A 27,706-nucleotide genomic window follows, 5' to 3' on the forward strand; every position below is an offset into this window, starting at 1 on the left:
GCCAACATATGTTTTTACTCATTTCTTTAACTGTTTTTTTCTTTTAGTTCTCAGATCCTTCACTTGGTTTCCCTTCCTCTCAAGCACAGTGTTTCTCTGTCTGCATTACTAAGACGTGTCAGGCTTCTTATCCTTTAATTTTGTTTTTGTATGTTCCAGGCCACACTACAGAGGTTAGCAGTGCTAATCCTCTGGTGAAATTAGGTGCAGATGCAAAGGTTTTGGAGTTTGGCCTTCTGACACTTCACAGGGAGGAAGCACTTTGTCTGGGTTGTGAAATGCAAACTAAACTCCCTTCGAGTGTTAAACTAACAAGGGTTGGTGTGGAGGGGTGGATGCGTGAGAAACATACCTCAGCTCCATGCCACCCCACAGTGTCCCTAAGGGTACTCAGGTATAGCATGGTCAGCACTGCCAAGTCTGTTACACGTGTCCCTGAGTGCTCTGACCATATACACAGTGCCATCTGGACATGTAGGGCACACAGCTCCTGAGGATAAGCCTGCGACTTTCTGACCTTAAGTGGGGCAGATAGAAAAAAGCACAAGGACTGAGTCTCATTCTACAAAGGGTAATAGCTCAGCTCAGCTGAATGTCAGCGTACAGAAAGCTGATGGCTTTCCTCCAGCAGCAGCAGGGAAAGATTTCAGACAAAGGGGGGGGCTGTGAAAGGAGATTTCTGTACATCTTTCTACAAGCTGCTCTGATAGCAGAGGAATTTTAAGCCAGAGAGATGGATGCTTCAGATATCCGTTCCATAAACTGTAGGATAACAACCTTCTTGTAAAAATCCTCTGTGGTCTTCCTGTGGAAGTGTTGGAAAGGCTGAAGGCTTCCTGTGACTGCAGCCTTTTGGCTCCATTTAACTTTTCTGATGAAGTTCTGATGAGAGTATACAAAAAATGTCTTCAGAGGAAGTTCACCAATAGGGTGAACTAAGCAGGGTGCTCTTTCTTACATGCAAGCAGCTAGATGAATGTACTAGATAAGAGGGTATTTGATATCCTAGGATAAAAGGACCTACTTTTGATCTAAGTTACATAAGGGTGGCATAGGAAGAGCTTCAGAAAAGCCCTTTGACTTACACCAGTATAATGGCACAAGAGCACAGTCAGGCCTCCTATCTTAAGCGTTTTTTTAATGTTCAGGAGCACAGATGAGAAATTTTAGAGGCTTAGTATCTCAGCAGATTTTAAAAGAAGTTCAAGGCTATTATTTGTAGTTAGTTTATGTGCTCTTTGACTTGGAAGGAAGCCTTCATGTTCTCACTTAAAGTGTTAAAAAAGTACTGGCAACATTGCACTACTAGCATCTGAATTCAAACCAAGTTCATGTAACATCCATTATCTTGTCTGAGTACTATAGTTAGTAAATTGAGCTCTGTCAGGCCTTCTAGAGGTTTTTATTGCAAACTCATCACTGTATTATCTGAGTATCTTCCAGAAGTGCCCTGAGAACTAATGCTCATGTTCTTTCCATCTGTCTTCTGGAGAGAAGCATCTGCAAAATGTCCTGTTTTGGATAAGGGAGCTTTATTTATTTATTTATTTATTTATTTTTATTTTATTTTATTTTATTTTATTTTATTTTATTTTATTTTATTTTATTTTATTTTATTTCAGAATTGGGACATTTAGCATTTGTTAGGATCAGGAGCTAAGGTTCAGGTTGATGTTCCAGTATATATAGTTTGCTATAGAGTTAATGAAAAGAGATGCAGAGTTTGTATTAAAAGTAGACTGAATCGCCTTTCAGGGGAGCCTGGTTTCATCTTGTGGCTCTTTAAGGAACCTCAGTCATTGCTATCCAGCATTAAGGGGCCGGTGATAATTATGGTGAATCTAGAGTTTATGGCAATTAACTCTTCAACTCTCTTTACCACAGTCCTGGTGTTGGAAAAAAAGATAGAACTTTCAATTAGTTTCAAGAGAGCAAAATTTTGTATCATTCCTTTGTGCTGTCAGACTTTTTCCAATTTTCCAATGAGGACATAGCTGGATCCTAGCTGCTCTTCAGCATCCAGGTTTTCTTCACACTGAAACTAACATAAATGAATGTCACCATGTGCTATTACCCATCGTTCCACAGGCTTTCACCAAGACCAGATGAAACAATTCCACATGAGCCAAACATCTAGATCCAGTTTAGATTTCTATTTTTTTTTTCTTTCTGACATTTACATGAGCAGTAAATGTTCTTCGTAACAGCAGAGAGCATGGCTTATCATTGTCTTAGGTAACACAACAAACATCAGGAATCAATAATATTTAGTTGACTTGGACTTGCACCTGGCTTTTAATATTGCACGCTGCTTCCAGGAAACTGGGGATTTGGTATTTTCTTGGGGAAATCTGTCTCATTAGAATGAAGAGTTTATGGGAAAGAAGGAATAAACACTTTTTAACTATTCACAGGATTTTACAGCAAAACCCTGAATAGTCTGAATCAATTTGCTGCATTATACAACGCTTGCTTTGTCAACAGAGCTGCTTCAAATTGCGTCACGTTAGGCTACTCATGTTTCTGCCTAGGACCGTGTTTGCTCATGTGCTGAATCTATCCTTTATTTATTATCAGCTGTTTACTTCTGTTAGCAGACTTTATTTCTCATTGGAAGGATATCTTTTTATTTGTGTGCTAGTTGGCCCACACTGAAATTGTGGAAATAATAAACTTGCAGGAAAAGAAAGTATTTTATTTTCCTAATGAATTATGGTTTCCCTGTAGCAAATAGACGATCTTCCTTTAATTTTGAATGCCTCCGCCGACAAAGTAGTCAAGATGACATACCACTCTCTCCAAATTTCCACCATCGCACTGCTTTACCACTTCACTTAATGCAGCAGCAGGTAAATCCTTTTTTTTTTTTTAAACTAATAATGAATTCCGTCTTTTTAGCTTCCATATTGTACCTCTGACTGTCATTGTTGCTTGAAAAAGTACTAGTGGATTTTGCAGTTTGCCTGTGCACTACTTCCAGGCCACGTGTGTACCATGTTCTTTCTGCTAGCTGCTAGATGCAAGGCTCCTCTAACATCTGCCTTCTACAAAACATTGAAAGTGGGTAGTTTGCCCCGTGATTCTTTAAGTGGAACAAGCAGCTGGCAAACCCCAGTTTTGACCAGGGCTGAATAATGTGGCAACCATTGGTTGATCTTTGCACATGGAGTTACTCAGCTGCGTTTGCAAGTACAACCTATACATTTTCTGCAGCTCATTACCCAGCTCTTGTGCGGCCCTGAGAAAATGGTAATTTGTACAGCCTAGAGATATACCATCCATGAGCCATTGAAAATGCTCAGTAGCTGCAAGTACTACTGCAATTCTTAAGCAGCCTGCATTTCCCTTGGTCACCTGGGTGAGTTCCTGAAGATCTTCCACCGATCTACTGAGTCGGGGGAAACAGGAAAATCTGCGAGTCAGTACTTTGTGTGCAAACCTCAGTGACTGCAGTATTTTCTACCTGCATAAGGATTTAGTAAAAAGTTTATCTTAATGATTTATCTCTGAGTCAAAGTGTACTGTTTCATTTGGTGCTACATAAAAACTAGTGTTGTTTCAATGAAAATAGGACAATGAATTTGAATTTCTAGACAATCTTGCAGCTCCCAGTATGTAATGTAATAGAGATATATAGCACTAGATGGTCATTACAATGCATGAGGACATTGCTGTGAAATATAAAGGTGCTTTGGGATAATTAAAAGATGTTTTAACAAGCATAGGCAATATATGGTGAATATAAATTAGCTCATGTTCTGTGTCTGGAGCTGCATCTGATTTGTGTGAATCAGATTATTGCTTCCTATTACATTGTATGTACATCTACTTACTTGATCTAGACTAGATCTTGTGGCATGTAGTCTTACTCATTTTTTGATGTTTTTAATTACTTCAAATTAAATTGAATCATTTGGTTTCATATGATCAAACAAAATCTTTCTGTGGCACAAGTCTCCTATCCCCTGCATCATCATGCAGAGAGGACTTGTACCAGTAAGAAAAGTTTTTAAACAATTCTAAATGATGCCAGGTGAACAGGTCACTCTTCCCCAGAGGCTGAGGAAAGCAACGTGCTTAAACCAGTTATAATAACAGAAAAAAAAAGTACAATTTTATCTTCTATCTACTAATCACATTTCTGTTTCTCTTTTACATGACTCTTAAACATCAGAAAATGCTAACTTTGCATTTTAGCAAAAAAAAATTTTTTAGCAAACAGCTTGTTTGCTAAAATCAGAAATGGGTATGACTGAGCATTTGAAATCTCTGTTTTAAAATTCTTTCCCACACCAGGTCATGGCTGTTGCAGGTCTGGATTCCAGTAAAGCTCATAAACATTCACCAAGTCATTCAACACGTTCCTGGGCAACCCCTCCTGCAACCCCTCCCAACAGGGACTGCACTCCATATTACACACCTCTAATCCATGTTGACAAGGCAGAATCTACAGAGCATATGAATGGTAGCCTGCCTTCCTTGCACAGGAGCTCCTGGTACACAGATGACCCAGATATTTCCTACCGAACATTTACACCAGCCAATTTAACTGTACCTAATGACTTTAGGCATAAACATAGTGACAAGCAGAGGAGCGCAGACAGTTTGGTAGAAGCGGTAAGTATTGCAGAAACCTCTAAAGTAGTCAAGTGTGTCTGCTCAGTTTTTATGTTAACTTTAAAAAGCACATTGTTCAGTTCATATGATCTCCCTGAAAATGTGGCATTTTCACTTTCAAATGAAACGTTTTTTAGGTAAAGATAGGGGAACTTCTTCTCAGTTGTCATGTTATAAAGGATTTCAGGTAAATCCAAATCTTAACATAAGTGTGAGGGAGCTGGAAATCAAACTGCAAGAAATAAGTGGAAGAAAAATTGGAAACACTTCAAGGACAGGATTTAAAATGAAATTTAAGTTTATTAGACAATGAGGATTAGTTGTAAAGTATCCTTCTACAAGGGCTGATGGGGAAGGATAACAGACCAGTTTTCTCTGTATTTTTTTCTATATAAATACATCACTATTTTTGAAGTAATCTAAATAAAAGAACAAGAACTCTATGAATCAATATACTAGGTGTGGAGAGGATGAATAAGGACCACAAGGTTTGAGTTGTAGTATACTAAAGAATGCTAAGAATTCCTTTGTATTATATATAAAAAAAAGGGGGGGGGGGCAGGATTTGGAGATAAGTAAAATAATGTACTGCATTTCTGAGTATCATAGTTACTGTTCTTGCTTCCATCTATCACTTGGATCATTGATTTGCCGAGGCGATGGGCTCCGAAGCAGACGCGTTGCGCAGCGGAGCGGGGGATCGGGACAGGCAGGGCTTTTTTCCGGCACCGAGCCCACTCGACGCAGCCGAGGGAGCCGCCAGGGCACGGCAGCCCTCGCGAGGGAGGCGTAGGCGGAGCCAGCAGTGCCCCCTGTGCCCTGATGATCAGAAGCAGCCCATGGGAGCGCGGCGAGCAGGGCGGGCACACAGGGCGGGGCAGGGCGGGGCAGGGCGGGGCAGGGCAGAGCATCCCGCCCTGCTCAGGAGCAGCTCGGCTGTCAGCTGTCTGCCTGGAGCTGAACCGCCATGGTCTGCACGAGGCAGAAAGCTCTTTCTAGAAAGTCTGTGATGACCCAGACTGAGTGCCCGCTCAAACATGCGGCAGTTCAGGTCTCTGGATGCAGGGAATGCCTGAGCCTGTTGTTGCCCTCAGAGGGCACCGTGTGTGTGAGGTGCGAGCAGGTGGATGAGCTGGTCCGCCTGGTGGCGGAGCTCAAGGAGGAGGTGGAGAGGCTGAGGGCTATCTGGGAGTGCAAGCGGGAGACAGACTGGTGGGGCAACTCCCTGCCAGGCCTGAAGGAGAGGTACCGGGCTGAGACACCCCAAATGGGGGTGGACCCCCTGCCCTGTCGCAGTCGGGCAGAGGGAGGGGACCTGGGAATTGAGGGATGGAGACAGGTCCCTGATCGACCTCGCAGGCAATGCCCCCCCTACCGGCCCCACCTTCCCAGGTGCCCTTACACAACAGGTTTGAGGCCCTGGAGCTTGAGAGACCAGTGGGTGAGGATGAGGTAGCAGGTCTACCCAGGAGGATGCCTAGGGCGAGAAAGTTGACTCCACACCTCAGGACTGCCTCCACCAAGAAAGACAGAAGGGTAATCGTTGTAGGCGACTCCCTTCTCAGGGGAACAGGGGGCCCTATTTGTCAGCCTGACCCTACCCGTAGGGAAGTCTGCTGCCTCTCTGAGGCCAGGGTCAGGGACATTGCTAGAAATCTTCCCAACCTGGTTTGCCCCTCTGATTGCTATCCTCGTTTGATAGTCCAGGCTGGCAGTGATGATATTCAAGAGAGAAGCCCGAAGGCTATCAAATGGGAGTTTAGGGGACTGGGAAGGTTAGTGGATGGAGCGGGAGTACAGGTGGTGTTTTCTTCCATCCCTACAGTGGCAGGGAGGGGTACAGAGAGGACATGGAAAGCCCATGTGATAAACCCGTGGCTCAGAGGCTGGTGCCAACACAGGATTTTTGTTTGTTTTTTTTGACCATGGGGCACTTTACACAGCACCCGGCTTGATGGCCGCAGACAGGTCCATATCTCTAAGGGGAAAATGGATCCTAGGCCAGGAGCTGGCGGGCCTCATTGAGAGGGCTTTAAACTGGGTAAGAAGGGGGACAAGCTGAAACAAGGCTTGTTAGAGCTGTGCCAGGGGTAACAATGGCTAGGCCAGAGGAGAAGGCAATGGCCCAACTGAAGTGCATCTACAGTAATGCACACAGCATGGGTAACAAACAGGAGGAGCTGGAAGCCATCGTGCGGCAGCCAGGCTACGACTTGGTTGCCATCACAGAAACGTGGTGGGACCACTCTCATGACTGGAGTGCTGCAATGACTGGCTATAAGCTCTTCAGAAGGGACAGACAGCACAGAAGGGGTGGTGGTGTGGCTCTCTATATCAGAGTTTTCATGTCATGGAACTTGAGGCTGGGAATGATAAGGTTGAGTCCCTATGGATTAGGATCAGTGAGCAGGCCAACAAGGCAAGCATCCTGGTGGGAGTCTGTTATACACCGCCGAACCAGGATGAGGAGACAGATGAGGAGTTCTACAGGCAGCTGACAGAAATTGCGAAATCGTCAGCGCTTGTTCTTGTGGGGAACTTCAACTTTCCAGACATATCCTGGAAGCACAACACAGCACAGAGAAAGCAGTCTAGGAGGTTTCTGGAAAGCGTGGAAGATAGCTTCCTGACACAGCTGGTTAGTGAGCCTAGGATGTGATTGTCGGGAGCTGTCTTGGGCAGAGTGACCACAAAATGGTAGAGTTCTCTATTCTTGGCGAAGTTGGGAGGGGGACCAGTAAAACCACAGTCTTGCACTTCCATAGGGCTGACTTTGAGCTGCTCAGGACACTGGTTGGCAGAGTCCCTTGGGAGGTGGTTCTGAAGGGCAGAGGAGTCCAGGAAGGCTGGGCGCTCTTCAAGAAGGAAATCTTAATGGCGCAGGAGTGGTCTGTCCCCAGGTGCCCAAAGACGACCTGGTGCAGAAGAAGAACGGCCTGGCTGAACAGAGAATTGTGGCTTGATCTTAGGAGGAAAAAGAGGGTTTATAATCTGTGGAAAAGAGGGCGGGCCACTCAGGAGGACTACAAGGATGTTGCGAGGCAGTGCAGGGACAAAATTAGAAAGGCCCAAGCTCATCTGGAGCTCAGTCTGACTACTGCCGTTAAAGATAACAAAAAATGTTTTTACAAATACATCAATGCAAAAAGGAGGACTAAAGAGAATCTCCATCCTTTACTGGATGCAGGGAGAAACTTAGTTACAAGAGATGAGGAAAAGGCTGAGGTGCTTAATGCCTTCTTTGCCTCAGTGTTTAGCAGCAAAACCAATTGTTCTCTGGACATCCAGTACCCTGAGCTGCTGGAAGGGGATGAGGAGCAGAATGTGGCCCTCACTATCCATGAGGAAATGGTTGGTGACCTGCTACAGCACTTGGATGTGCACAAGTCGATGGGGCCAGATGGGATCCACCCGAGGGTACTGAGAGAACTGGCAGAAGAGTTGGCCAAGCCACTATCCATCATTTATCAGCAGTCCTGGCTATCAGGGGAGGTCCCAGTTGACTGGCGGCTAGCAAACGTGACGCCCATCTACAAGAAGGGCCGGAGGGCAGACCCAGGGAACTACAGGCCTGTCAGTTTGACCTCAGTGCCAGAGAAGCTCATAGAGCAGATTATCTTGAGAGTCATCATGCAGCACTTGCAGGGCCAGCAGGCGATCAGGCCCAGTCAGCATGGGTTTATGAAAGGCAGGTCCTGCTTGATTAACCTGATCTCCTTCTATGACAAAGTGATGTGCTTGGTGGATGAGAGAAAGGCTGTGGATGCGGTCTACCTTGACTTCAGCAAGGCTTTTGACACTGTTTCCCACAGCATTCTCCTCAAGAAACTGGCTGCTCATGGCTTGGATTGGTGTATGCTTTGTTGGGTTAAAAACTGTCTGGATAGCTGCGCCCAAAGAGTCGTGGTGAATGGAGTCAAATCCAGTTGGAGGCCAGTCGCTAGTGGCATTCCCCAGGGCTTGGTACTAGGGCCAGTCCTCTTTAATATCTTTATCGATGATCTGGATGAGGAGATCGAGTGCACCCTCAGTAAGTTCACAGATGACACCAAGTTAGGTGCATGTGTTGATCTGCTTGAGGAAGCTCTGTAGGAAGGCTTTGCAGGAGGATCTGGATAGGCTGCACTGATGGGCTGAGGTCAACTGCATGAAGTTCAACAAGGCCAAGTGCCGGGTCCCGCACCTGGGGTGCAATAACCCCAAGCAGCACTACAGGCTGGGAGAGGAATAGTTGGAAAGCTGCCAGGCAGAGAAGGACCTGGGAGTATTGGTTGATAGTCGGCTGAATATGAGCTAGCAGTGTGCTCAGGTGGCCAAGAAGGCCAACAGCATCCTGGCTTGTATAAGAAGCAGTGTGGCCAGCAGGGCTAGGGAAGCGATTGTCCTCTTGCGGGCTCTGGGGAGGCCGCACCTCGAGTACTGTGTTCAGTTTTGGGCCCCTCACTACAGGAAGGACATGGAGGTGCTTGAGTGGGTCCAGAGAAGGGCAACAAAGCTGGTGAGGGGTCTGGAGAACAAGTCCTGTGAGGAGCGGCTGAGGGAGCTGGGTTTGTTCAGCCTGGAGAAGAGGAGGCTCAGGGGCGACCTTATTGCTCTCTACAGGTACCTTAAAGGAGGCTTTAGCGAGGTGGGGGTTGGTCTGTTCTCCCACGTGCCTGGTGACAGGACGAGGGGGAATAATTGAAAGTTGCGCCAGGGGAGGTTTAGGTTGGATATTAGGAAGAACTTCTTTACCAAAATGGTTGTTAGGCATTGGAATGGGCTGCCCAGGGAAGTGGTTCAGTCACCATCCCTGGAGGTCTTTAAAAGACGTTTAGATGTTGAGCTTAGCGATGTGGTTTAGTGGAGGACTTGTTAGTGTTAGGTCAGAGGTTGGACTCGATGATCTTGAGGTCTCTTCCAACCTAGATGATCCTGTGATTCTGTGATTTGTGATTTAGCATGGAGTTTCTAGTATTTTCCACAAATGAAAAACATTTTTATGATCTGAATGTCCTTCCATAATTCCACTTTATATCTCATTCTCTCCTCTCCATCTGCCAGGTACTTATATCTGAAGGCTTAGGAAGGTATGCAAAAGACCCTAAATTTGTCTCAGCTACAAAACACGAGATTGCTGATGCGTGTGACATGACTATTGATGAGATGGAAAGTGCAGCAAGTAATCTTCTCAATGGAAATATTAGCAATGGGACCAATGGTGATATGTTTCCCATTTTAAGCAGACAAGATTATGAACTTCAAGACTTTGGTCCTGGCTACAGTGATGAAGAACCAGAACCAGGACGATACGAAGAAGACTTAGCTGATGAAATGATATGCATTACAAGCTTATAGTATTTATTAAGGAAAATGATTTTAATAACAGAAAAAGTGCCTCATAGTTTAAAGATGCTAGGCACTAGTTGGAGTTAATAACCTATCAAGTTTTGTACAAGTGATGTCACACCTCAAGGAAGCCATAACTAATAAATAGATTATCTCCGGGTTGCTGAAATGTGATTGAAGTTGGGTACATCAAGTTCCTCCCACAGAATCGTCAGTTCCTCTGTAGGAATAAGGTTATTTTGAAACCAAGCAGGTTCTGACAGTGAAGTTTTTGAGGGCTAGAGTGGGATTCTGAGGTGTAATATCTTGCCTGTCTTTCAACCTTGTGCTGCTGTCCTTCATAGTAGAGCAGGATTTTGTCAATGAAATGTCTGTGTAATTCCAGCACAAAATTGTGTGGGAAATAACAAGATGAGTGATGACAACCAATAATGTCATTCCCTCATTCCTAATTAGTAGCATATCAGCTATTCATTGCATATCCATTCTAAAATTATTTTCAAACCTGCCTCCTGATTTCTTTTCTTAATGCTCTTCTAAAATACAGTTTGTCATGCTCTACCTGTTAGAGATCATTGGAAAAAGAAGTTATATAAAGAATATTCTGTCATATGTAACACCAGTTTACATAGGAAAATATCATTCAGATAGTCTGTTTTATGACTATCACGTTAAGGGCAAAACATACTGGAATAACTGCATTCTTACTAATGCACTTGCAACCAGGTTAAAGTAGAATTAGATAAGATAGTTTGCTAAAAATTATATAGTAGAAATTATTGTAAATGAATTGTAATATATACTGATTTGTATTTGTAAAGAGATGTTCTATATTTTGTAATTATTGTACCGTAATTGAACTGCAGCAATATTTATGGACCCTAATTATTGTAACTCCCCACAGAATTCTAGATATAAGTATTTTTACTTGGGATATATAGATCTATAGCATAAATATTTAAATATAGCCACCCGTCATTGTAAATCTCTTTTTGGGATAAACTGTCAAGTTTGAACTTGGCAACACACTTTTTTTTTTTTTTAAATAATTGAATTAAATGAGTCTCTCTGTGTAGGGGATGCACAGTTGACTATTTGCAGTCTTATACTTGGAAAGGTAAAAGATTTGAAATTATTTTAACTTTTTGGATTGAAAAATAAGCTGTAATTTTATTTTTGTATTAATCCCATGTGACAAAAATATTAAAATCATTTAAAAATTGATTAGTTCATGCCAGGGTACTACTGCTCATGGGACAGTTCATTTTGGCAAAGTATATTACCTACATAACCTACTTTGATAGGAATTGTCTAGGGCAGAAACTGTTTTACAGATAAATGAAAATACTTTACTTCAGTATTGCTTACTTAACTCAGCTCAGAAAAAAAAAAAAAAAAAAAAAAGGATACGAGGAAATGATTCTTCACAGAACCAAAAAAAACCCTTGGTTATATAAAAATATACTTTATTGCCTCTACCTTTTTGGTTTTTTTTATGTGTAATGTTTCAAGAATTTATTTTTATGCAATCATAAGAGGGCTCAGATATTGTTCACAATGCAGTAAAACCCTGAAATGACTTTGAGGCTAATACAACCTTGGAGGAAAATCAAAAAACACTGAAAGTTACTGTCTATTTTGTTAACACTGGATAACAATGACTTGTTCAAACAAGTTATCTTGCCAGGTTTTACCTGTAGTTCATATGCTAGATAGCAATCCGGTTCACATTTTTACGAATGTGATGTTTAAATCATGTCAATAAACATTTTGTACATAATGACAATTTCCTATGAATAGCTTACAGACTTCCTTTGGAATCATTCTTATTTCAAATGCCAGGATAAGAACTTAAAAGTTTGTAAATTATTTCTTGACCTACATCATTTTGTATTAAAACAAATGCGAAATGTTCAAAATAAAACTGTGTACTAATTTTATTATACTTGGGACTCCTTTTGCTAACAGTTTTTCACCACGAAGCTCCAAAGGTTAAATTCTGATTGCACTGTTTGGAGAATGAGAGGGAATGCACGGAATTCAATAATCAATCTACTCTATCATAGTGTGCAAGTCTTATGAATGATTACTGTTCACCAGAAAGGAGTAATGTGATTAGAGTAGTTCTATGAAATGGCTACTCTTATTCCCCTACTGTCTAGGAGATTAATATGCCCCTAGATGCAGATCTGTGGAAACAGTCAGGAAAATCTGGGCAACCCCCTAAAATGTCAAAACCAAATCTACTGTGTTCATCTGCCAGGAAACACTGGGACAGGTAACCCAGCTGTACTCGCTTTGTTACACAGTTTACAGAAGCAAACTTCAGGATACCAAAATACACTTTCCAGATGTGATACCACTGTGAAAAAAGAGTGAGTAGTTTTCACAGTTCCACACATTTCTGAAAAGCACCTTTAAGGCAGCTGAAGCTGAACAGTAAAAAAGAAAAAAAAAGGGGTGTGGGGGGCAAGGCCAAGCAGGGGATGTCCCAGCCCAGGTTGCTTAAGTACATGGACTTTTCATAGCACATCCGATTCAGCAGATTGAGCTGAACAATTTTTTAACTAAGTATTTGTCCAAGGAGACAGAAAAGGATACGCTGATCTCACCATGTTTTCTTGCTAGTATTGTTAGTCCTTAGCTTTGAAATAGTCTGATGAGACAGATGTTCTTTTACATAGATATGCTATTTTATGAGCAAACAGTCCTTACAAAAATAAATAAAGGAAATTCAGCTACAAGCCATTTCTAGATAGTTAATGGTTTAAGGGAGAACATATATATATATGGATACATAGAATACCTGTTCAATTTTATTACAGAAATGTAAGGGGAAAAAAAGTAATCCATATATGCATAATTACATGGCGATTGGCAACCTTAAAATACAGCCAATCATAGTTATCACTCAATACAGAAAAACTACAAGTCAACTCAACCATTAAAGCATATTTCATGAGTTTTCAGATTTGCTTATACATGTATATGGATATAATGACAGAAACGTTATAGCTGATCATTAACACAGATTTAAACATCCCTAAGAAAAGTATAGTCACTGAAAAAGTGTACATAAAAATGTATTTGAACAGTGTTTTTTTGGAGGTTGGATGACAGAACAATGTAGACTAAAAATTGGAACACTCTAATATGATATGCTTGTGTTCTCTCTATAACTTTTTAACCATTACTTGTCTAAGATGCATAAATGCTTTTGTATGTTTCTTTTCCAGAGAATGCATGGTAAAAGCCCACTTTCCACTTTTCCAGTGTTTCTACAGCTGCCTTATTTGGTTGTAGACTAACTGAAATCTTGAACTTAAAAAGTATTTTAAGCTGTGGAAACATCAGAAGTTCTGATGTACAAAAGCTCGAGTGGCCTAACTTAAACAAGATGCAGTTTTACAAATGCTGCTATTTTCTGCTGCTTTTAAAAGCACTTCTCATACTAAAGCAACTTGAACTGAGATACATATACAAAAAGAAATGTTTTTGGTTGCTTTTCTTTCTTAATCGGATTGTCCCCAGCCAGAGACCTCCAAGTGAGTGTGAAGCATCTGCAGCAAACTATTAGCATGGAAATGCTGATGTTCTCACTGGTGGTACTGCTGCTGTTCAAGTCATGTTGGCAGGTCTAGTAACTTCCAAATTCTTATATCAAGCTGTTTTTACAGTTTTTGAATACATAATGCAGTACCAATTGCTTATTTATAGAAAAAAAAATAATATCTGTGTAGAACTGGAAATAATACTGTTATTCACTATATTATTTTGTTAAATAAGTAAAATTCTGGAATCATCAGCCTGTGCTATGCATCATCCAATAAGGTGTATAGACATCTAATTTTTAGCTTGCAGGCTCCCAGTACTCTACAGAGCACAGAAAACTGAAAAAAAAAAAAAAAAAAGATGATGGTTCAGGTATCAGATATGTCTGATTATCTAATTGCACAATGCAGCAACATGTCCCCCAAATATAAGAGAGACATGCATTTTGCATGTACAGCTAAGCTTGCTATGGTAGAAGATAGTCCTAGGTGTGCTCAGTAGTAAGTTATGTAAGACAGTTAATCCTCTGCAGTTTCATAGTAACAATTTCCATCTTGCATGCCTAGAGTGGAAACCAATGTTGTAAATCTGCAAATGCAGGACCATCAATATCCTGGCTTTTCTAAAAGCTGCCCTGTTCAACTGCACAGGACTGTGGTAAGTTTCCTCAGGATATGTCATTCTGTGTATCCTAATACTTTATATTCCAAATGGCACTAAGATACAGTGAATAGCTTTAAATGAAAATCTCAAAAGCGCAGGTGTTGAATAAAAGCCATTATTTGCCATAAAAATGATACACCATATACATGCTTTCCCCAAAGGCACATAAGACACATTTGTGTCAGATTAATTGTTTTATTAACACAGCCAATCATTCACCTCTGACTTAAAATAATCTTGATGCCCTCATTCCACAAGAATGTATGATGTACATAGAAACGGTTTACCTGTCTCCTTTGAGAGTGACGTTCACTGCTATCATCTTCTATCTTCAGTATTTTTGTTAAACTAATCAATTAAGTCCTTTCCCTCAGCAGCAGGGCTTCCAACCAGTGCCTTGCAGCAGCACCAGGTAGAAGAATCTGCCTTAAACATCTGCAGTTGTGCCTCTAGCCAACATCTGAGTAAGCAGTTTTTTTTTTTTTTCAATGTGCTCAAATGGTGTAAAATTCCATTTTTCCTGGAAAAAATTTATTCTGTTCATCAGAAGTCCTGAGCAATCTCAAGCTACAAAAGCATTTTCTTTATAATTCAGCAGCAGCTTAGTCAGAAGATATTTTGGAATACTTAACAAATCCATACAATTGAATGAATTAATTCATTCAATTAATTCAATTTGTTTATTTTTCTAAATTATTATTATTTTTAATTCAGCATCTGAAAGACTGATACAGAAAACAGCCATGAAAGATCATTTTGCTTGGCACATCTGAAAACAGTAAAAAGACTTAAGTTCTATTTAAAGCATTGGTTTACTGAATAAGTTACTTGGCTTCTAATTTAAAAAGATCTCTTCCTACATCATTGAAGCAGCATATTTAATGCAGCTATTTTGAGTAAACTTCAATTTTAAAACTACCTTGGCTCTATTTTATTAATGAATTTTAGTGATAGATGACTTATGATTGAGTATTTGCTGAGAAATATCTTTTGTACACACTCACCTTTGAGCAAAGACCAGTAACTTTAAGGAAGTTATTGGGAGCATGGACTCTTACTATGATACATGATAAAGCACCACAACTAAATCAGCTAAAAATGTAAACTGAATTCTACTACAGTTCTTGCAATAAAAGCAAGGAAATCCAGTTTTTCAGTATATTTTTATAAATATCAGCTTTTGTTCAGCATTTATTAAAAAAATAATTTTTGATAAAGACAATGTATGTCTTCTTTCTGAATATAGTTAAGACTGCTAGGTATGATAAAGTCTAACTTTCAGTGAGGATTTGTAAACTGCATTCCTCCCATAAAAAGCACACACCATGTAGGTGTCTCTCCTATCAATGCTGATACTACTTTGGCCTGTGAATAAGAAGTTAAATAAATGCTTACTTAACCATTCTTTTCAGCACATGGAGATTGCTGATTAGCTGTTACCCTGGGTAATGCTCTCAAAACAGTTAAAATGCTTCCTTTAAATAGCAAGGCATATCATAAGGGTTTTCAAAATAGCACACATGAAAAGTTCATTAAAATGAAACTCAAGCCAACTGGTTGAAAAACTGATTAGATAATCTTCTATAAGAGAATGGATCAAATTAATGGTTACTTTAATATAACGTGTTGTTTTGCATAGCTTTTATTTGGTTGGCTTGTCCAGTATGACACACCAACATGCTGATTAAGTGGCAAAAGTATGAAAGGATGACAACATTGTTTATCGTTGTGTTTCTAAGGTCTTGGGCTTATATACAGGAGCATTTTTCTCCTGAAGTGACGGAAGCCCCTTAATTATGTCTGCAGCTTTCTCTGCTATCATAATAGTTGGGGCATTCAAATTCCCACTGACAATACTGGGCATTATTGAGGCATCTACTACTCTCAAATTTTCAACACCAATTACTTTTGTTTGGGGATCAACTACAGCGGTGCTATCTGAAAGCTGACCCATTTTACAGGTGCAGGAAGGATGATAAGCACTATCAGCCTTCTGTCTTATGAAAGCATCTATTTCTTTGTCAGACTGAACATAGTTTCCTGGTTGAATTTCAGGGCCACGAAATTTTTCAAAAGCTTTCTGAGCAAAGATCTCCCTGGTCAGCTTGACGCACTGGCGGAATTCCCAAATATCTCTTTCTGTAAGGAAAGAAAATAAGAGGACTGTAAGTGCACTCTTATATAACAGAAAAAAATAGCATCAAAGAAGGAAGACTGGAGGGGACGTCTCCCACTCATTGCTGAAGGCCAAAATAAAGCCAAACAGTTTTTAAAGTCACAGATATTTACATTCACTGTGAGCAAAATTGCTACATATCTGGCACACTCTCAAAAGGGAATAAGGAGAAGAAATGAACATAACCCAGGCAAATGTTAAGAACTCTGACGGCATCTGCAGTGCAGAATTCTGTAGGTTTATACAGTGCTTTGCACAGAGGCCTCTTTGATATTAACTGACTTTAAAATTAAATAACAAGGCACCAACTATCACTTCTGAACTGGTGTTGAGTAGACGTGAAATTCTGCTACTGGCACAAAATGCGTTAATCAGATGAAGGAGAGGCTGCTTTTACCTGTGGACATGTAGTTAGGCTCAATGATTGGATGGTCCTTTGGGTTTGTACTTTTCAGTTTCACCCAGCCTACACTTGTGCTCCTCATGGGTCCCACGTGGACCTGCAACAGACACACCATGCTCATGACACAATCCCAACAGACATATTTCCAAATTCAGTGTGATTTTTTTTTTCAAGATTTTACAAATTAAGCAACTGTAAATGTTAAAGGAAGATAATGAAAAAAGTCAAAGTATGAATATTTTTCCATTTTATATAAATTTGCAGAATCACAGAATCATCTAGGTTGGAAGAGACCTCCAAGATCACCTAGTCCAACCTCTGACCTAACACTAACAAGTCCTCCACTAAACCACATCACTAAGCTCTACATCTAAACGTCTTTTAAAGACCTCCAGGGATGGTGACTGAACCACTTCCCTGGGCAGCCTATTCCAATGTCCTTTCTAAAGGCATCTGCCTAAACTGCAGTGGAACAGGGAGCACCTTGGGTTAGTTTTGTACAGCATCTAGCACAATGGTATCCTAATGAACAGCACTATGGCACCTCAGTAGTGCAAATACTTAAATATTTTCTCAGAGATAAAAAGCAACATAATTTTGGTAGCAATATCAAATAATAAGCCTGTATTTTTCCCCAGTGTAGGTTAAGCCAACTCTTTGTGTAATAATGAAAAAGGTATTTTCCTGTATATAGCCAAATTAGCGATGATTATACTAAACGGTAAGACTACTTGCTAATTGCTACAGAACATTACTCTTCAAATATATGCTCTTCAAAAACTCACCTGGTAAGCTTCCATTGTTGAAGCAACGCGACCATGATCAACCACCTGAGAAGGAAGAAAGTGGAACTGAATGTCAGGGTGAGGAACTCCTGGCTCACTTCGAATAAACCCACCAGATTCTAAGTGGGCAGTGGCTCCATCACCTAGAGAGTGTAAATGAGAGAGAAAAAGCCATTACAAGACCTCAGAACAGCAATAAATCTACTTCTTCTTAACCCTTGTTTTACGATAGTTTATAATGTATACATGTATATACAGTGGAAGCTTGCAATTTAAGCAATATGCACCACTTTCACCTACTTCTGAATCACTAGGTAACTGTAACTACATCTAATTTTGGAAATTCCAGTTATTTGAGAGTAGGATGTTACAGTTACCTCAGTGTAACTGGCAGAAGCACTGCCAGAGGCAGATCTGTAATCAATATCCTGACAGGTGTGGAGGGAACCAGCTGCAGCATCCTGATATCACTGCACTGCATGCTCCATGACATGCAGCATAACTATCCCATTAGTCACATGTAACAGGCAGAGCCATCCCCAGCGCCTACCCTGAAGGGAAAAGATGAAGAGACTACGATGCCCCTCATATTATGTTATTTTCAAATCCATTTAAAACCATGATTCAGCCCTCAGTTCATATTTACTTGCATGGTAAAATGCCACATGTACACAGCATAAATCATCGCTTTGGATCAACTGCTAACATAAGGATTAAGCAGGAGATGAAGTCCTTGAGTTTGGCCAAACTATTTTACTGATTTCAATGATGACTTTTACAAACTTTTTAAAATACAACGTACAGTTGGATCATTATAAAACTACAGTGTCATTTTTAACAGAAGTCACTCTTATTTACCTGCAAGCCTAATGGGTTCTGGTCAGAACAACAAAATACTTCATTTGGGGTGAGATAATGAAAAACAAATTCACAGTACATTTTTATCTACACAGTATCTATTTCTAAATAGATTTTTTTCTTAATTTTTATTTTTTAAAACAGCTTTTCTCAGGCACCAAGATTTAAAAGTAGGTTATTTTCTTAAAATTAAGGAGATTCAACTGTGTTAAAAAAATGTTTAAAACCTCACTTGATACTTAAGACATAACAGTTTTAAAAGACTCCTACCTGTAAGAAAAAAAAATCTTTCAGGCCTATTTGGAAGATCCAATTATTTAGTGGACGTGAAAAACAATTTATATAAAGGTTCACAGACTTTGAAATTCACAGACAAAAGGCTGTAATAATTCAGAAGTGATGAACAGAGGAACAATTGCATACTTCGTTTCATACCTGTGAACTTCCAAAGCCATTCTAGACCAATCCTTGCCATGCTAACCGGCTTTTGTGCACTATACAGAGTGATAGGTTTGGTGCACTTTTGCTGGATGTACACTTCTAAGTGATCTTGAAGATTCTGGCCTACTCCTGATTAAATGTTTAAAAATAGGGCAGGAGGGAGAAGAAAAGAAAAAGTTATTTCACAGAGAACAATTATAAATAACATTTGCTACCAGAAAACAACACAAATGGGAACTAAACTAACCTCTTACAAGGGCAGTGATGACTAACACCAAGACCATGAGTCATATCAGCCTTTTGCTCATGTCAGAACAAGGTTTTACATAAACATAGCATAACTAGAATGAAAATAGAAAGTTAAATGTAGACATATCACTTGTTCTAAAATTGCCAGATATGACTTCTAAATACAGTGCTAGATTTTCTAGTTTAAAGGAAAAGTTTATGTTATTCCTTCCATCTTTGAATATATATGACGATGGAAGCTTATGCAATCTGTTGTGGATCAAAACCACTCATCCAAAATTCTAAATATGCTGCTTCAGTGGCATTTTTCAGAAAGGCATTTTCCACTATCAAATATAGTGAAGGAACCGTAGGAGGTTATTGCTCCGTTTTAAAACCAGTGCATTTCCACAGATTTGTAACACTATTAGTTTCTGTCCACACAACTTGACATAAAGACAACCAAATTTCATGGATTCATTCCATTTAATTGTCTGAATTGCCTCCTTAGGAAGGTACAAGGTTGAAAGAAGTAATAAAATTACCAGGAAGGTGGCAAACAACAGGGATTCCCAGTTTTTTTAGATCATCTGCATTGCCAATCCCAGACAGCATAAGCAGCTGTGGAGAATTTATGGCACCTCCACTTAAAATAACTTCTTTACTGGCAAAAGCCTAAAATGAAACAAGCACAAAAGTCCTGACGTTATTAAGCTTGATCTGAATGTGACACATCAAGAGCTTCTGCTCAGATACTATTTTGAGCCAGATTAGACACCCTTTCCCCACATTTTTCCTATTCCAAATCTTTCAGTAAAGAGAAATGTTCAAGCTTTCAGTCTGAGGGGACAAGCCATAACTTGATGTTACACAAGAGCGTTGTGTAATATTTCGAGCTGGAACCTATGTTGTAATTGTACACTGTCTCTGTATATTGACTAGTGTGCTGAAATACTGGGATTTCTGAAAAGCAATTCTGAAAATGTTGTAGAGGGAAATACAATGGAGATGTTAATCTCTCAGTCAAGACAACTGAAATATCACTTGCTGTAAAGTAACTCACAAGGAATCATACACAGGAAGAGAAAACAGTTTCAGAAAGCTTGTATTTTGTATAGTGAAGCATCCCTTGCAACAATTTTTCCTACCTTCCTTCCTTCCTTCCTTCCTTCCTTCCTTCCTTCCTTCCTTCCTTCCTTCCTTCCTTCCTTCCTTCTGTCCGTCTTTCTGTCTTTTTAAATTTTGCTTCAAATAACGTATTTTATACTGGAAAATAAAAATCTCTTACCTTTTTCCTTTGACCATTTTTCAAATACTCAACACCAATGGATTTTGTTCCTTGAAACAAGATTTTTGTTACAAGTGTCTTCTCTGTGATTGACAAATTTGGGCGGGATATGGCTGGGTGAAGGTAAGCACTTGCTGCGCTCCATCTTTGACCTACAATTTTTATTAACATAGAAAATCAAAATAGTCATGCTAACTATTCTTCAAGATTTTCACCAATACCAATTAGGACGTTTATACAGGTTTTATACACTCTTCTGTAGAGTTCAAAGCAAATGTGCTTTGATATAATAACTAAAGATTTTATTTTAACATAACAAACTTCTCAGTGACATTCTGCAAACCTACTCTCCCAAATTTAACTATTAATCAAGACCTGGATGCCAACTCAAATTTCAATGAAATACAGCCTAGACTGATAACCAGCTGCTGTGAAACAAATACTTGTATATTTAGAGTGTAGTAGCTGTTCAGCAAACCAAACAACTGAAAGCACGGGTTATACATCTGTATTCTAAAATGCTTTCAGAGGCACTTCTGGTGGGTCAGAAACACAAATTCCTTACAGAATCCTTTATGATTTACCTTTGTGTACAGTCATGTCCATCCAGCCAAATCCTTCTTGCTGATAGCCATTCATATCATCTGTGAAGGGATACCCAGCTTGCTGAGTTGCCTCCAGGAATGCGTGATGAAGAGGATGGTTTGTTTTCCCTCTTGACACATGCAGAGGTCCTTTTCCACCTCTATACTGATCTGGTCCCAGTTCATGTGTTTGTGCCTTCTTAAAATAGGGCAAGCAATGTTCATAGTCCCATCCTACAGCCCCTTCTCTGCTCCATCGATTATAATCTTCAGCATGCCCACGAATATACACCATTGCATTGAGAGAAGAGGAACCACCCCACACTCTTCCTCGGGGCCAGTACATAATCCGATTATCCATATGTTTCTGTGAAGTTGTGTGGTAATACCAGTTATATTTCTCATCACAGAGGTTGTAAGTTAATGCAGCAGGCATATGAATCTTCCACATCAGTCTCTTACTACCTAGAAGGGTATCTTTAGGGCCTGCTTCCAAAAGTAGTACAGTACTGAGAGGGTCTTCGGTCAACCTGTTGGCTAATACACACCCAGCTGATCCAGCTCCAACAATGACATAATTAAAAGAGTTTGCCTTTTCAGAACTAAGCTGAGACACTGCACGTGAGATTCTGAACGATTTGTTGATGCCCAACATGTTCCTTAACAGGTGTGCTTTAAACAGAGCTCCTGTTACTTTGTGCATCTGACTCACAGGGCTGTAACATTTAACTCCTTTGATTAAGTAGAACATCTTTACTAAGAACATCACTCCTACAGTATTTTCTCCAAAATTGTGTGTTTTGTCCTAGAAAAACAAACAAAAAGTCCTAATTAAAACATAAGCGTTAGTACAGTGTATGACCTCTAAAATGTCCACCATTTTCAGGTAAAAATGTCATATTTCACCCATTCTCACTATCTTAAGGGTTAACTACAATGCCAATAAAACAGTAATTTACTTTGAAAGTTGCTGTCTTATTCTTTTGATGCATTATATGCACCAGCTGAGTGGCACAGTATTTTACAGGTGAATACCTGCAGCACATTTTCAAGTATTTGCCAAGACCATAAAGAATGGACACCTTTGTTTACTTGGAAGTCTGTCTTCATCTGCCTCTAGTAGATGAGAATTTAAGAAAAACAACAATGTCATACACTGCTCTGTAAGTTTGTGAGTCAGTGGTAGTGTACAGCCAATTCACAACCATGGACATGATTCAGTTGGGAGCACAGTGTGATGAATATTCTTGCTGTAGTTCTGCCAGATCAAAACCAGGATGGTTCTCTACAAGGCACATGCAACAGTGAAATTAATTTTCAGCTATCCCTACATTGAAAAACTACTGTTTTTGACGTAACATAGGTAAAGGAACAATTTGTACATCTGTGGCTTCTCCCTTATTACCCAGAATGGTTTGGGTTGGAAGGGACCTTAAAGATCATCTAATTCCAATCCCTCTGCCATGTTTAACGTGTTTTAGCTATCACTAAAACCGGACCCTGCAAGAGTGCTCTGAGTACTGCTACAATCCAGTAACATCAGATCCTGAGGCTCAGTTGAACTTGCAATTTTTAACCTTCATAAATTCTTGTGAGCCTTGCAAGCAACACAGGTTGAGCTGTGTGTTCCAGGGGTTCAGGTGCAGGGACTAAATCAAAGATTTTCACAGCCCATTTAAGTGCCAAAGTAACAATGCTGCTGGCCAGTTTGAAGTGTGTCTCTCTTGCTCTCCCTTTGAAACCATTACGCTTGGTTTAGGAAAAATGGATAGATATCCTTGGATTGTAAAAACTAATTTTTCCTGTCCCATGGCTTCTATCTAAGGGGTTGCTGTGGATTCTAAGGACAGCAATCTCTCCAGGGGCTGGTACGCTGTAATGTACTGCCAATCTGAAAAAGACAGGTGAGCTTGCTCCTGGAAATATATTCAACACTATATTATGTTTGTGAAATCTATTTTTTTCAGAAAAGAATTAGGTTATTAATGTTGATTTTCTTACACTTAAGTTTCATAGTTATCCAATATTTTATATTATAAGCCCCACATTGTTGTAAAATATGTTTATTTTCACAAAAAAAAAGTGTCTTAATGAATCATTGAAATAGCTTTTTTTTCTTACTAAAAGGTGGAATAGAGCTGTATTCATTCTCTCATGTGACACTCTACAATTTTGTGAGAGAAATCTCTACAGTGTGTGAGAATACACACAAGCCCTGAAGGCCCAACTCTAGCAACATTATATGCAGTCCTTAATTAATGTTATAAGTCTTCCACGTGGAACTGTATTTATTTACAATTTAATGTATGTGCACAAATGCAAATCAGTTGTCTCTCAGGGAACATATGGGAAGAAGCATACTTCTCTTACTTTTCTCTAGGAAGGATAGTAATAAGCTGTACAAATCCTGAATTTTCTAGAACATGAATGACCAGCTATGTGGGAAAACAGTTGCCCTAGCCAAAGAAAAATAAAAAGAAAAAAAAGATGCAAGGTATAGGTCTAAGTCTAGAATTGACATACCTGATTCTCACTTGGCTAATTCAAAATGGATCTCAGCTGAAGTTGGGGGGTTATCATTTACAGATGAAAAATATTAAAAGGGTTGTTCCCTCAGAAGAGGGTTTTGCAATTTCTGGTGATGAACCAGGGGAGAACAGAAAGGTAGAGAGGTTTTACTTGTGTTGTCTTATTTGTGATGAGGATGGCTACAATTCTAAAGGACATATGCTTAATCTAGAGAACTGGTTGGTCATGGCATTTCACAGGAACAGCAGATAGCTGATGGGGTTTGCTGGAGTATGGGCTTGGGCTCTGATAATCTGCAAAAGGTGCTTGGTCAATTACATAAGGAAGACACACTGGCCTGTTTATTTTGGCATGGGATCTATAATACCAACAAATATTGCTGTGCTTTCTGAACAGGCTGTTGGCTGCAAAGCCTATGACCTACATAGGTATTGACTACAAGAGCCAGAGTAGACTGTGGAATGAAATCACATTCAGTTGGAGTGAGTTACTCTGTGTCACAGTCTAAGGGGCAGTGCTGGAGGCTACAGTTCTATAGTTTGCTACAGCATAAGCGGTGCCTCCTGAGCTCCTGAAGATGTTATCTCAAACAACACTCAAAAGGCAGCACTGATATGATGGGTCTAGGTGTTCATGTCCTGTCTCATGATAGGATACTATTACTGAAGTCTAGATCTCTTTAAAAGCTTGTTTGTTAAGAGCCTCCCATGCATGCAGACTTTGAAACTCATAGAGCAATTCAAATATATATTGAAGAGACTGGTATCATTAAGTCGTGGAACTAGAACATGATGATACTTTGCTCTCTGACAATGTATGCACCTCTATGAGCATACATGGGTTTACCAGTGTTCAAATTCTTTTATAGTTTTATTGAATTTTGCAGGAGTCTTTGAACTGGAGAGCATCAGTCAAATTTAACCTAATATGTCTTCTTTCTAAACTTAGTTTCATCCTGGTCTTTTGAGGGAGAGAATTTATAGCCCACGTCATGTTCCTAAGAACTGTATTTCAACAAAAGTGGGTTTTGGTTGGTTTTCTAACCACTCCTGTAACTGCAAAAATCAAATTGTTATCCCAACAGGTACATCCGAGGCTCTGAGATTTGCTGGTGATGCTAACTGAAGCTTACCCAGGAGGGAGCTTTAGTTTTATGGGCAGCTCTATTAAATATTGTGGTGGCTATGTCAAAGCAAAATATCTTGATTTAAGGAGATGTAAACAGCCTGGTTCTAATAAAATTGTTGGTACTACCAACAACATAAAAGTTGTATTTTCATCTTACTGGGTTATTACTGAATGTCTTTATCTGAATCCTTGTATATCATGGCCCCTTTATGAACATACACATCAAAAGGTTCCTCAAGAAACAGTGAGCAGCCCTGTAGAAGTACATACAGCAACATAAAATATAGTTATTATGTTCTGTTAGCTTCAAAATCTGGAGCTCACTTTAAAAATGGTATCTGCGTTCCAGGTAGATACTGATAAGTGGGCCTAGGGACAGCATTCTTAGAGTGAGGAGAGCAAGAGCATCTTAGCAGGAAAACTATTGCTATGATGTAAGAATATCTGTAATCTTACACTAGGTAGCTAAAAGTGGGCAGTGGAATTCCTAAGTTAGCTGTTACGGGCTCCTTGCAAACTTGTAATGTTTCTGAATGCAGTACTAAGTTTGCAGGAGAAACGCTCATTTTACCTATTGGTACCTACCACTGCCACTCTATGGTGGCTGATTTGGGATCATGTGTGAGAAGAGACTTTTCTGAAGTACAGCAAACATATGAAAGGTGAAAAATGAATTATTTTTCATTCTGATTTTTGGAAAAGGAGTGGGGAGACAAAGAAAAAAACTGTATAGGATATCTAAAGATTAAATAGCTTGTCCTCCTGCAAGAAAGATAAGCAAAAGTCTTAGAAGTCAGCCCATGGACCTTATTTCTAGACCTTTAAATCAAAAGAACTGTCAGTCCAAGACAAAGAGGTTAAGTGCCTTGCTTTCACAAGTGGACATACTGAAAAATGGACAGTAGCCAAGTGGTTCTGTAGGTAGATGAGGTAGCTAATCCAGAAAGGTTAGAGGGCATTGGGAATCATTACTGTTAGCCAATCAGAGCTGTGCTGTTCTCTGATAAAGCTGGAAATGAAAATGATCCAAGACGTACCAAGACAGTTATGGTACCTGCTGTCTGGGCAGGAGGCCAAATTGCTAAAAAAAAAAAAAAAAAAAAGGCAGACTCTCTAATGTTCCTTTGAAGTTACTGAAGCAGTATTTTGAATCTGCTCCATCACATAAATTCACCAGATTTATATTTAGATGTTATTTCATGTTTTTGTTGGTGTTGTTTTTGTTTTACATCAATGAACTCATTAAAATGGAACAGGAGAGACAGAGTATCAATGAGATAATTAACTTTTACGTTGCAGCAAGTGGGGAGTGAAGTCAGTCAACAATGTCCACACCATGGTATTTGAGTGACTTTGAGAATCAGCATGTAGACAATTCACAAATTTCTGTGCTTTAAAGCTTTGAGGTGCAGAGGTTAAATATCAAGCTGTTCTGCTTTAATTTAAATCCAACATACATAGTAGAAAGCACACTAATATCAAAGTACAGTTCTTATCATATGATCCCCCTGTTCACCCACACATGGGCCTCCTCCCCGCACACTAGCCTACCCTGGTTCCTCCAGACTGATATGGACACCACATGGAGATGGTTGCTGACTGGAATTGTACGTTGTGCTGTGGCCAAGACGCTCCCACCCCCCGACAGATGCACAGCGTGTCCCACGGAGGTGGGTGGCTGGTGGCAGTGCCCACAGCTAGCGCAGCCCAGCCCTTGGTGTGGTGCTGGGGCAGCCTGCTCCTGCCGGGCCCGGCAGAGGGGTGTGCAGCTCTCAGGTAACGGCAGCTCCTGCTCTCTTTTGCTGCAGGCTGTGTACATAGTTTACATTTATCTTATGCAGGGCTGTTTTGGAGTAACTCTCCCTTTAGTCTTACTGGTAAACTAGAGTTCATCTACCCACAGAAATGGCGCGGGAGGTTTCATCTCCACAGCTGAAACTACTCCCCCACCCGACCTGCTCTTCTGACCGACCCCCCCCCCCTGCTCTTCCTCAACAACCCACCTGCTGCACGCAACCGCTGCTGCTCCACGGGACGGGACGGGGCACCCCTGGGCCGTGTCCCCTCTTTTCCCTGCCGAGCCTCCTTCGGAGACGCTCGCTCCTCCTGGCCCCTCTCCCCCCTCGGCCCCTGCCGGCCCCACTCACTCGCTCGCACGCCCCAGCGGCTCTCCCCGGGCACCGTCCCTGCGAAGCAGTGGGGAGGCCGGGCGGGGGAGCGGGGCGGGCTGGGCTCTCCCGCAGCAAGGCGCACTTTGCCCGTTGGGGGAAGGCGTTCGGCTGGCCCGGGGCGGTGTCGAAAACCCCCGCAGCGGCTGCGGGCCGAAGTCCGCCTCCCGCCGCCTGCACGGCGGCTGAGACAGGGCCCCAGGCTTCGCCTCTCACAGCGGCCCCGGCGCTGAGACCTCCCCGTCCCGCCCCGGGAGTGCTTGGGCTTGTTCCTCCCCGGCCCTGGGCGGGATAACGGGAGGCATTCCGCTGGAAAGAAACGCGGCCGACGGCGCCGTGGGATCGCTGAGAAACTTGGCCGGCGGGAGCTGGGGGGCTCCCCTCACGGGGCTCGGCAGCTGCCGCCCTTATGCGACTGCCACAGGACCTGCCCCTCGGTTGACTGCCTCCTCTAAATCTCGCCAGTTTCATTCAGTGGAGGTTAAGCTGTATTAAAATGTATCGGGGGGATGCCATAAAATTCTGTGGAAAATGACAAAAATGCCCAGGTACGTGTAGTCTGCCAGTCAGAGCTGCACAGCTAGGCTGGTGGGGATGAAACTAAGAGTCTTGTTTTCCCATTCGGAACACTCATGGTAGAATAATGATATGATGAAGACTAATCAAGAGAACTTACTTTCTTCAGAGTTATTTTAAGGATGTTTTCATTTGTTACAGTATCTTCAAAGGTTGGACTTGGTGCTTAGGGACAGGGTTTAGTGGGTGACATTGAGAGTAGGGTGGATGGTTGGACCCAGTGATCTTGGAGGTCCTTTCCAACTGTAACGATTCTATGGTTCAATGCTACTTGTAGATGCTGGTTACTTTCCCAAGTCCTTCCCCATGGCTCTGTTAGGAATAAAGCCAAGCCCTTGAAGCCAAGCTGATGGATGTTTACAGTACGTTTGGTTACTCAAAG

At 40.9% G+C, this 27,706-nt stretch overlaps 2 protein-coding genes across 22 annotated transcripts in view; one reads left to right on the top strand and one right to left on the bottom strand.

Annotated features, from left to right (window-relative positions):
- CACNA1D (calcium voltage-gated channel subunit alpha1 D) overlaps positions 1 to 13,004 on the top strand; it is a 195,597-nt gene extending 182,593 nt beyond the window's left edge. For all 19 annotated transcript variants that reach the window (XM_084530611.1, XM_084530604.1, XM_084530603.1 and 16 more), the window contains 3 exons: positions 2,728 to 2,849; positions 4,297 to 4,617; positions 9,661 to 13,004. In XM_084530611.1, the coding sequence (XP_084386737.1) occupies positions 2,728 to 2,849; positions 4,297 to 4,617; positions 9,661 to 9,954 (737 nt within the window). In that variant the 3' untranslated portion in view covers positions 9,955 to 13,004. The remainder of the gene's footprint in view (positions 1 to 2,727; positions 2,850 to 4,296; positions 4,618 to 9,660) is intronic.
- Positions 13,005 to 14,341: 1,337 nt separating this feature from the next.
- On the bottom strand, positions 14,342 to 27,234 carry CHDH (choline dehydrogenase). Of its 3 annotated transcripts, none has more exons than XM_084530624.1 (8): positions 26,728 to 27,234; positions 20,924 to 21,290; positions 20,340 to 20,491; positions 19,597 to 19,726; positions 18,818 to 18,952; positions 17,525 to 17,667; positions 16,734 to 16,836; positions 14,342 to 16,299 (listed from the first exon to the last, which is right to left on the bottom strand). In XM_084530624.1, exons 1-8 carry the CDS (start codon positions 27,217 to 27,219, stop codon positions 15,881 to 15,883), a joined length of 1,941 nt encoding a protein of 646 aa, XP_084386750.1. In that variant the 5' UTR covers positions 27,220 to 27,234; the 3' UTR covers positions 14,342 to 15,880. The 3 variants fall into 3 exon arrangements, with proteins under 3 accessions (XP_084386750.1, XP_084386749.1, XP_084386751.1); XM_084530623.1 differs by having other exon boundaries at positions 20,924 to 21,728; XM_084530625.1 differs by lacking the exon at positions 26,728 to 27,234 and adding an exon at positions 26,584 to 26,717 and having other exon boundaries at positions 20,924 to 21,728.
- Between the last annotated feature and the right edge of the window lie 472 nt (positions 27,235 to 27,706).

Source organism: Aythya ferina (genome assembly GCF_964211825.1).
Source record: "Aythya ferina genome assembly, chromosome: 10".
Taxonomy (NCBI): domain Eukaryota; kingdom Metazoa; phylum Chordata; class Aves; order Anseriformes; family Anatidae; genus Aythya; species Aythya ferina.

Excerpts from the sequence above, each read along its gene's own strand:
- CHDH (XM_084530623.1), bottom strand. The coding sequence starts at position 27,219 with ATGAAACTGGCGAGATTTAGAGGAGGCAGTCAACCGAGGGGCAGGTCC. Across the intron at positions 21,729-26,727 it reads CCGCTGGGGCGTGCGAGCGA|GACAAAACACACAATTTTGG; the intron begins GTGAGTGGGGCC and ends TTGTTTTTCTAG. Across the intron at positions 16,300-16,733 it reads GCCTAACTACATGTCCACAG|AAAGAGATATTTGGGAATTC; the intron begins GTAAAAGCAGCC and ends CTTTCCTTACAG.